Raw genomic sequence first — 10,853 nt, 5'->3', positions numbered from 1 at the left:
GAGCTGGGCTGCAACAGAGCGGCGGCTGCTAGCTGGGAGCCCAGCTCTGAAGGCAGAGCCACCACCAGCACAGAAGGAAGGGTGGCCTGGTATGGTATTGCCACCCTTACTTCTGCGCTGCTGCTGGCGGGGTGCTGCCTTCGGAGCTGGGCGCCCGGCCAACAGCTGCTGCTCTCTGGCTTCACGGCTCTGAAGAAAGCACTGAAGTAAGGGCGGCAAAACTGTAACCCCCCCTAAAATAACCTTGTAAAATAATTCCCTTCAATTCCCTTTTGGGTCAGGACCCCCAATTTGAGAAACTCTGGTCTCCCCCATGAAATCTGTATAATATAGGGTGAAAGCACACAAGAGCCCATTTTCACAGCGGGAGACCAGATTTCACAGTCTGTGATACGTTTTTCATGACTGTGAATTTGGTAGGGACCTACTCATTACAGTTCTTCTTTCCTCTGGCAAATATGATTTTTAATTATGGTAGCACCTCAGGGCCCCAACTGAGATCAGGATCTCCTCATACCAACCACTGTACAGAGTAAGAAGCAGTCTCTGATCCAAGACTGCTTCCAGTCAAAAGAGACAAAAGCAAAATATGGGAGAAAGGAAGTATCATCCCCATTTTAGGGCTCCCAGACTTTCAGTAAGATGTAGGCTCCTCAGTGCTTATGCCACTCTTCAAAATGGGACTTAGGTTCCTTTGAAAATTGTACTCCAAGGCTAGGGTTGCCAACCCTCCAGGATTGTCTTGGAGTCTCCAGGCATTAAAGATTAGTCTTTTAATTAAAGTTTGGCACGTGATGAAACCTCCACTAATATATCCAGTGTAAATTGGCAACCCTATCTAAGGCCCAGATACTCAAAGATATTTAGGTGCTCAACTTCCACCGATTGCAACGGAAGTTAGGTACTGAAATACCTTTGAGGTACTAGACCTGAGAGACTTGCACACAGACACATGAAAAAGCTGTAGCAGAGCTATGAATTGAATTCAGGCCTCCTGAGGTATAGTCCAGCACCATCCTTCCTTAAATTGTTGCAACCCCACTTTTTTCATCATATTTGTGATTCTTTATGTAGACTGCCAAGGGCCCCTGTGATGAGGTTTCTGTTAGTGTGCTACAGAAAACACTTGTTGTGTATAAACTTACTTTGGATGGCCTTTTATTCAACAAAACATTCTTGTATAACCAGACTCAGTCCATCTGTGCAAGACAGAAAGAACGTTTTCAAGCCAGGCACTGAACACCAGGAATAAGTACATTTGACTACTTAAAATATGTTTTTAGTAGCATGTGCAGTGGAGGACATGACAAATTGTAATAAGAACATTCACCCTAGGGATAGCAAGGCTTATTATTATGCATAGTCCTCATAACCTTCACCATTAAACTTTTTGTTCCTGATCTGAACTCTTACTGGAGAGCAGAATACAGATCCCATAAGGCCTCCAAAGTTTCAAAATCCATGACATGACATGTTCAGTTAGCGTGACAATTGTGAAGATTTCATGTGAACTCTCAGGAAGTGCCAACATGCTCCTATTTCTCAGAGCTATTGGCAGCCAGGACACCCATGGGTGTCAAGAAATAACGTATGATCGCCTGCTGATGTCATTGCCACCTTTAGAATTAAATTATGGGCCAGATCCTCAGATTCAATGGAGTCACAGACAATTAGACCAACTGAAGGATCCGGCCCTATGTAGAGAATGCTCTTCTCTCCCTCAGACCTAGAGTGTGACCAAGGGTGGTTTGATTTCCATCTGAAATCTAAAGGCAGCTGGTTTGTCAAGTGTTTTGTACCTGCTACATCCACTTTGAGAGAGATCACTACAATTTCCCAAACAACAAGAAGAAAAAAATATATAGTTCAAATAAGGAAGAGATTTTGAAAGATATAAATTTATTTCATTTTAGTTACTATGCAATGCCCTTCATTTTGAAGGAAATGGTACAATCAGGAGTCTGTACTTCTTTCTCAGGAAAAGAAGTGATATTAGCACTAACAATTCAACATTTACTGACAAGAGACTGCTTACAGAAAAAGGCTCATGGAGGAAAAAAAAAATCACTTTGCGATTACACTTGTTACTGTGATGATTTCATGGAGTGCTGCAATGTTAAATAAAAACTTCAGGTACATGCAGAGAGAACTTCTAATTCAACATTAATGGAAAAGAATTGTCTGAACCACTGATGTTTGAAGTTACCCTGATTTTTTTTTTTTTAATTCACAAGGTCTTTAATAGCATAAAACTATTCAGCAGTGATGTGACCTCATCAGATTTTTTCCACTGCACTTCAGTTCATAAGACTGGTCGATTCAAAAGTATGTAAGTGATACAGTAGATTCCTTTAAGAATAAGAAACTGCCTTTCGAAACTATGCAATTCCCTACCTTTACTTAATTTTTCATAGCTGATCTTTCATATAAAATTAAAATTCTGCTTTCAAAAATATTTGTTCCCACATGGCTGTAATAATTACGGTTGGTGCAGCTAATTGTCAAAAAGCGCAGGTGGCAAAGCACCTGACAAATAAAGCTCACATGCACCAGGGACAAGCCTTTCACAAAGACTAAAGAACTTTCACATTTAAAGTTTGCATCTTACTAGGAGAAATTTATTCCATTAGGTTACCTATTTTAGTACTGAAAGAAAACATTGAAATTAAATCTGAATACTATAAAAAAAAAAAGACACATTGTGTTTCATTTATACAAAATTGTTGTGTATAGCTGGGAGTTCAGATCCCCTGTCTGGATTCTTCCACTCTGAAGAAAATATGTTTTTTTCCAGGTAAGAAAATAGAGTCTCTGAAATTGCTAGGGGTTTTTTGTTTGTTTGTTTTTGTTTTAAAACCAAGCAGACCATCACTCTGCCTGACTGAACTTCTGAAGAGTTGCTGTAATCAATACTTTGCCCTCAAAGAGAATCAGGAATGGGTAACCTGAAATAGTTCTAAGTGCGTTTATTCCCCCCCCGCATGGAAGGTAACTTAATCAAACAGTAGTCGGAGGTTTTATTAGAAGGCATTTTCCAAAGGAAAAAAAAAAACTTATTTGCATAAAAAACACTGACAGCCTAGGGAAATCGATGGCTCATCTGCATTTCCTAACTGGAGTCATATTTACATTTCTGGGGCCTAGTCCAGCCAAGACTTAGTCTACTCTAAGTATACACGTAACAATCCTCTCAAGAGTAGTTCCCTCAGTGGCAATGGGACTACTGATGTGAGTAAATTCACATACATGGTTAAGTTTGCAGGATCAGAAGGCTTTTAAAAAAAGAAGTTGTTAACTTCAGTGTTCAAAAGGCAAAGAGAAGGGTCTAATATGACCAGACAGAAGAGTTTGGAAGATATTCTGCAATGTTAACATTCTAATTTACAACTGTAAGTTGCTAGGCAGACTGCTGCCCCCTGCTGAACCCGTGCCATCCACTGATTTCACGGTGCAACTGAGAGCAGAATTTTGTCCATTCTGTGCAGGATGATCCTGATTCCCCAGCACTCCTCAATGGAACTTTTTCCCCTTGCTTCCCCTCCCATCCCTAAACAGATCATCTCCTCCCACTGTGGGTCAAAGTGTAGGACAGCAGGCCCTGAGATTCAGCAAGGAATTTAAGCATTGATTGATTTTAAAGGGAGCCTACTCATGAGCTAAAAGTTAGGTGCATGCTTAAGGCCCTTGCTAAATCAGGATCTTAATGCAGCTCAGTAGAAGGATCAGGCCTGCATTTTCTATATTTTAAATGGGACCTATAAAAGTGGGATTCATTTTGTTCCCTTCTCTTTGCTGTATAACAAAGGCCTGAAAGGCTTGAACAAAAGTGTTTTCCTGTTTTTTGTTTTAAATATAAACACTAGAAATTCCGGTCTAGTTTACCCTGGAAGACTCTGTGGCAAATGGAAAAAAAGTCACAGGAGACTGAAAGCTGAGTAACTATGTTACTTCGCCTGCTGTGAACTCTTGGCCTGCTTAAACCTGGTTTGCTTGTGCTAGTTAGCATCTATTTAATAACATTGCCTATTCAACAGTTGGGAGAAAAGATGTCTAAGTTAAAGATTCAACAGACATCCCTTCAAAGGTGTGACTGATCATAATACACATGTGACCCAGCCCCTTTCCAAAGCAATCCTCTAATACTACCCAGGAAAAGCAGACTTGACCTTGCTGATCTTAGTAAGGGAAAGCAGAAGCAGCAAAAGCTTTAACACAAAACTTTCAGTCATTCTTAACATATTATGAAGCAGCAGGAGAGGGTATAAATCCCCTCTCTTAAAAATCCTTTGCAGGTCACATTTACGTATTCCAGTAACACCCATCTCTAACTGCATGTTTTAATGCCAAGCAAATATTTATTTTAGGTGGAAACTGAACACATGGGATGTTCTATATTTCACAGCATAAGCATCACTGAACTCAAGAAAGAAGGTGAAAAGTAGCGGTTAAGGAATACTCTGCTATGTTTGACTATTAGGTAAGCTTTCCCACTCAGCTGTATCACTACATCTCAAGCCTGAGTCACAATCTCTCTGCCTGTGTGCAGATTTGTACCAAACTGTGTGCTAGGTAGAGGTGTACATTAATAACTACATGAGACAAGAAAATAGTTTCATGTAGATCTTAACAGGCTTTGCTCTCAGTTCTCAGCTTGTGTCTTGTTTTTATAAATAAGAACAGACTAAATGTCTGAGAAGAAGGAAGAGAGGTTTGAGCATTCGTTCTGAGGTTTCAAACATAAAAGGAAAACATTTTCACAACCAACACACAATTTAGTACCTTTTTGATACAACATGTTTGACATCTACAGCAGTTTCCATCCTGTAGGACCTAGAAACTTTAGATCACTAATGACAAAAATAAATCCATTCAGAGGCCATCAGAATAATGTACATAACTTACTTTCAAAATGTAAAAGTTTCATGATGGAATTATTTTTAACTTTCAAAAATATTTGTAAGAAAATATTGTTTTACATACATATATTACATAGTGAATAAACTTTGTTCTATACAAAATTTCAGGACTAGGAACAATAGCTAAACATTTATACATGGTCTACGTGATCTTAAGTCTGTTTTATCCTATTCAGAATAGCTGATATACAGTTTAGGAATACATCAGTTACAATCTTAACCAGTTAATGGTGGCTGAACAGAGAAATAGCCACATGTTAACCTTATCACAGTTCAGCTATGGATAGTTCTCATGCTTTCTGAGCAACATTGCATGTTTAACGATCACAGTAACTGGAGTATGACTCAACTGTATATTGAGGAAAGATTTCATCAGTACAAAAGCCTGAGCTACGACAATCAAAAGGAGCTTTATGTTTAACAAATTCTCCGTAGGAGAGCCAAGAATTCCACATCCTAAAATTAAAGCATAGAAAGTATTAAGGGAAAAGGTACAATACGTTTTAAGTGTGTAACCCCGTAAGTTGATCCTCCCCTCAATAATGAGCAAGATTTGTCTAATGGGGGGGGAACATAAACAAAAGAAACCCTTCTCTGCATTGTCCACTTAAGATTCACAACAATGGGAGTCTATTAGGCGCTTATGTTCCTTTCTTACAGGTGAAAGCTGCTTCATATAGTCTTAATTACTCCAAGGTTAGTATCTGCTTATTTATGGATTGATTGGTTTCTCACCCTAATCTTAAAAAACACAGAGATTGTAGAGTAGAATTAGGCTGCAAGCAGTGAAGTAAACAACTGCAGGGAAAACAGAGTCATTTTAATACACCGCTTAATTACACTGCATGTTTACTTTAAAATATTGATTTCCACTATTTAAATTAACTCTAGCTCATCCTCAGGTTAGCTTCACAGCTATTGTGTTTTAAGGGGCAGGGAAGTTTATATTAACAGACCATAGGAAAATAAATACTGAACAGATTAAGAATCCATGATGATCTGGTATTACGGTGCACTGAAGACTAGGGAAAAAGTGATCCAGTTCAAAAAGAGTTGCTACTTTGGTAGGTAATATTAGATACATGTAGCAGCTTGCCCTCCTCCAAATGCATTAGTTGATGGAACTACTCAAGCAACCTTCATGAGATAGATCACACAACGAGAATGACTACTCCCTCTTTCCTTCTCTAGTGACATCGCTCAGCAATGTACCAGGAAAAACACAACAAAAACAAAGCACCACCTTGAACTTACTCTTCATTAGGGATTTATTTGTAGCTGGAGAACACAGAGAATTTCCCCAGCTATGAATTTTCAATAACTTCCCAGTCAGGGAATGTATTTCCTTCCCCTCTATACTGGTCTTCTCCCCCCCCCCCCCAGCACACACAATCACTTCCTGTTACAGCACTGTTTATCACAGTGCAGAGACACTGTGCAATTTCTCCTGACCCTTACCTCTAGGAATTTTACCAGTTAATCACTAGCCCGTATATTCCAGACAGTGGGATTCAAGACATGCTTTATTCCCCATGATTAAGCAAACAAATCAAAGTGCTATTTGTAGCATAGCCTTAAAACAAGACTGACGCAGTACTGATACTGGCTAGAGGCTTCCACCTCTGCTGGGGCTTAGCCAAAATGCTAGACCACCTCTGCCAGGGTTAACTTATCCCTAGCTCACCCAAATGCACTAAAACACATGAAGAAGCTCCTTTTACAGCCCAGTCCTGCACCACAGAAGTCAATGGGGACTTTGCAACTGACTTCAGTGGGAGCAGGATCAAGCCCCCTAATGAATGCTGATGCAGTTAAGCCTGGTGATAGTGAGAGCCCCCAAAAGGTTTCAGTGCATTACAATGCATAGATAGCAACCTGATCACAGCTAACCTCCACTTCAGGTCATTTCCCACCCCCATCAGGGAAATTTAGCCCACTGTACATAAAAGGAAGCCACACACAAGCAGGCAGACAGGGATTCCCCCAACCAGTCTGCAAGTTACTTTAATTAAGATGATACTGTGCATGTCAAACCCTATTTCACAAAGTTAACTGTGGTTTATCCCTTAAATCCTTTGAGGACTGGGGGTTGGGTGTGAAGTCACAAAGGTCTTGCTGTAATACTAACAGGAACCACAAGATAACTAGGTGGAGAGGAGACAAGAGAAGGTGGTGGGGGAGAGGGTGCGGGGGGGGGGGGGGAGAAATGAACTTCTCAGCTAGGACAGTCAATCATCCACTTGAGAGCTAAAGGGCCCTATCCTACAGGTGCTGGCTCCTTAATGGTGCTGAATGCCCTCATCTCCCACTGAACTCAATAGAAACTGAAAGCACTCAGCACCATGTGAGATCCATACCTACTGGCAGCTAAGGGACTGATGGTTTGGGGATAAATGTCATAAATGGGGGTGGTGGAATCTCCCCCAATTTTATCCTCTACAAATAAGTCAGAGATTTACCAAGCACCGAAGGAGTTAAGTACTAAAGCACAGACACTTAATCAGCTTTCCCCCTTCCTTTCACATGTGATTGGAACGAAGCTGCACTGAAGCAGCCCAAAGGGCTTATAACAGCTCAATTTCGCAGCCTTCAGTTTTAATCCCCATCACCCAGCCTAAGCCGCATGATGGTGCTACTCAGCAGCAGTCTGGGCACCTGGATCCTCCTCCTCCTCTGCAGCTTGCAGATGGCTGGAGAGCTCCTGGATCACAGCAGCCCTACCGATCTGGTCATTCCTCCTCTTCTCCATGATCAGATCCTCCAGGCTCTGGAATTCCAGCGTGTGGCTGCGTTTGTCCCCCAGCCGGATCCGCAACCGGTAGGGCTGCTTGCCTATGCGGAGCTCCCCGCCAATTTTAAATTCCCGTTTGCCATAGCGGCACCAGGCAGCAAAGCACTCAGAGTTCCTCCAGCTCAGCTCCCGATCCTTGCAGCCCACCTGCTCCAGGGCATTCCGCACCACCATAGCCGGGCTCAGGGGCTTGTAACGGTACAAACAGTTGGCAATACGACCTCTCCTGCCCTGGCTGGCATCAGTCAGGAAGCTGTTCACCACCTCCAGCCGCTGCAGGTGCACTACCTGAAAATCCCCAACATACACTGCCCAGTGTGGGTACTGGGCCTGGCACACAAATTCCACCAGGTCGCCTGGTTTACATCTGTTCAGCAGGTTCTCTGGGGTGTAAGTGCTCAGCTGCCCCCCACCTCCATCCCTCTCATCTGGTGTGGTATCATCCCCAGCAAAGCTCTTCTGGTAGATACACTCATCCCGATAATAAACCGAACACTCCACCTCCTGCACCTGGGGGTCATAGGGTTGCGGTACAGGGTGCTCGCCTCCCATATCCTGAGCCGCTGAGTCCTGCTGCTCCAGCTCATCATCGTCACTGGAAAAGATGTAGGACACCCCGATCCTGGGACCCTCGTCTCTGTCCATGCCCGTCGGGTCGGCGGTAGGAACTTCCTTGTAGTTTAAGTGGGTCAGTTTCTCCACCTGGTTCCCCATGCCCACTGCAAACATAAGCAATATGCAGCCATCAGCAACAGGCGCAGCAATAGCTGAGTGGGTAAGGATGAAGGAGACCCGGCTGCACCACCTCCCCCAGACTTTACTGCCCTGGCGGTGGTCTTCTCAGTGCAGTGGCAGAACTAGTAAGAACTCTTTCCCCAGCTTGGGTAACGCCTGCGGCTCCCTGGCCATCGCTCTGAGAGCGAAAAGGGGAAATACACGCTCCGCTCCCCGGGGAGCGAGGACGCACTGGCTCCCTTTGCTTCGTGCGCCGGTTGCAATGCCAAGGCGGCCGAGCCCGGTGGCCCCCCGGGAACACGCTGCAGTTCCGCTGGCTAAGCGTAGAGGGGGCACGAGGCGAAGGGGACCAGGGCCACCGGCCGATCCGATTCGTGCCGTCCCTCGGCAGAGACAAAGGCAGGGGAGAGCGCGGCACGCGCGCGGCGCAGCCCCCGGGACCGGGTGAGGGGCAAAGGAGGCGCGAGCCGGACTTGGCGGGGAGCCCCCGGCTGCTGCAGCGGGGAGCGGGGCTGGCGGGGCACGCACGGGAGGGGACGGGCGAGGGGGGCACCTGTTGGCGGGAGCGGCACTAGCAAGGGAGGGTGCGACTCGCACTTCCACCTGTTGGCCGGGCCGGGGCGGGGAAAGGTGCGGGAAGAGCGGAGCGGGGAGGTGCAATCCCACCTGTTGGAGACTGCCGGGAGCGGCGCCGCCAGAAGCGGGGGCAATGCTTGGCTTTGCAGCCCCAACCCGGCTCAGATCCCGCCCAGAGCCCCGCGTGGGGGGGGGGGGGGGCAAGCTGCCACCACTCACCTCCTCCACCAGCCGCAGCCCGGCCAGGTGCGCCCGCCCTCACCTGCTCCCCCGCTCCCGCCGGCTCCTCCTCCTCTTCCACCTGGGCGCCCGGAAACTTACCGTGCGGAGAAGGGCTCGGCTGCTCCCAGGGCGCGGGGCTAGGGCCAGCTGGCTGGGACAGCAGCCGCCTCGCTCCTAGCGCTGGGCGAGGCGTGGCGCCGGCTCATGTCTCCTTCCCCCCGCCCCACTCTCACCTGGCCGCCGCCCCCCAGCGCGCAGTCCGGCCGCAGGCTGCGCTTCCCTCCAGCCGGGCTGAGCAACCAGCGCTGGAGCCGGAGCGATGCGAGGTGGGAGGGATTCTAGATCCGGCTGTGGGCTCCCCGGCGAGAGCTCAGCCCCCAGCATTTAAAGAGACCGCTCGCCTTTTCCCTTTGCCCTCCCGCTCCCGCGCACACCTCGCTGTGCCCGGCCCCTGGGATCCGGGCTCCCCCCGGCCGCCGAATCGTGACCGGCAGCCGGCTGACCTCCGTGCGGGGGCTGCATCCGGTGGCCGGGACTCGCCTGGGCCGCTGGGGGGGGTTGGAACAAGCTGTGGCTTTAAGGGCGAGGCGCCACCGCACAACCTGCCCGCGTGGGGGAAACTCACTGGGATCTGGAGTTTGCCTGGGACAACCAAACTCGCAGCAGCCGGACATTGATTTCCCCTCCTTCCCGATCCTCCTGGTTCCCAGGAAATCCTAGCGCGGCTGGCAGGATCCCTGGCGCCTGAATAAGAAAAAGCTCCTGGCTGCAGCCCCTCTAGCTGATCTGTTATTCTTCAGATTAATATTGATCAGCTTTTTTTTACCAGTGGGGCTTAGCTGTAATGGTGATAAATACCTCTGGTTGCAATGGGCTATAGATTGCCGTTTGGAAGGGAGCCCTGCCTGGTTCGAGGCTCCTGTGTGCATTCTCAGGGATGTCTCTACGGGGTGTGAGATCCTTCGGTGTCAGACCACACATGCTCTGCTTCTGTTTTGACACAGCCCAAAATAATAACAACAGCTGTAAAAGAAATAACATAGAAACCCTCTGCTCTCCTGGGCTGACCTGATTTGTTAGATTCCACCACTAACAGTACATATTTCTTCTTCTTATATTTACTTTCGAAAGACAGGACACCTTTCTCTATTTCAGTGCAGGGCATTATTGGTCTCTCCTTCTAGACAGAAATAATCAGTGCTGGTGGGAATATTCCTTTTAATTCTGCCTGTTGAAGGAAGTAATACAAGATTCTTCTTTCTTATTAGGTGGGGTTTTTATTTTTTAAGACTTGCTGGTAAATATGGTAAATGCTGGTAAATCTAATCCCTCATACAGAACTTTTAGAGGAAATATTTGGGAGCTGAGAGTAGAGCTTTATTGTCTTGTCATTTTCAAACCCAGATATTCAGCTCAGGTTTATAATCTGAACCAAAATGGTCCTGCAGTACTACAGTGATGGGTACTGTATAAGAACCTGAATAGAATAGTTCCTTCAAATTGCCTACATCTCTGATTTCAAATACACAACTGATGTTGGGTAAGATTAGCTGCTTCTCCAGGGCAGCTTGCATGGGAGATGAGAATTGTGTTCTTCATAGAACCTTCTGGAG

General features: G+C 46.1%; 1 protein-coding gene across 4 annotated transcripts; it reads right to left on the bottom strand.

Moving 5' to 3' along the window:
* Positions 1-7,118: 7,118 nt before the first annotated feature.
* LRATD2 (LRAT domain containing 2) lies at positions 7,119-9,997 on the bottom strand. Of its 4 annotated transcripts, none has more exons than XM_074942950.1 (2): positions 9,866-9,997; positions 7,119-8,426 (listed from the first exon to the last, which is right to left on the bottom strand). In XM_074942950.1, exons 1-2 carry the CDS (start codon positions 9,912-9,914, stop codon positions 7,549-7,551), a joined length of 927 nt encoding a protein of 308 aa, XP_074799051.1. In that variant the 5' UTR covers positions 9,915-9,997; the 3' UTR covers positions 7,119-7,548. The 4 variants fall into 4 exon arrangements, with proteins under 4 accessions (XP_074799051.1, XP_074799053.1, XP_074799054.1 ...); XM_074942952.1 differs by lacking the exon at positions 9,866-9,997 and adding an exon at positions 9,474-9,573; XM_074942953.1 differs by lacking the exon at positions 9,866-9,997 and adding an exon at positions 9,109-9,129.
* Positions 9,998-10,853: the final 856 nt, after the last annotated feature.

The sequence above is a fragment of the Natator depressus genome, chromosome 2 (genome assembly GCF_965152275.1).
Source record: "Natator depressus isolate rNatDep1 chromosome 2, rNatDep2.hap1, whole genome shotgun sequence".
In the NCBI taxonomy this organism is placed as follows: Eukaryota; Metazoa; Chordata; order Testudines; family Cheloniidae; genus Natator; species Natator depressus.
This window is presented reverse-complemented; position numbering and strand designations above follow the sequence as displayed.

Coding starts and splice junctions, on each gene's coding strand:
- LRATD2 (XM_074942950.1), bottom strand. CDS start 9,914: ATGTCCGGCTGCTGCGAGTTTGGTTGTCCCAGGCAAACTCCAGATCCC. Junction 8,427..9,865: donor CAGGCAAACTCCAGATCCCA/GTGAGTTTCCCC, acceptor TTATGTTTGCAG/TGGGCATGGGGAACCAGGTG.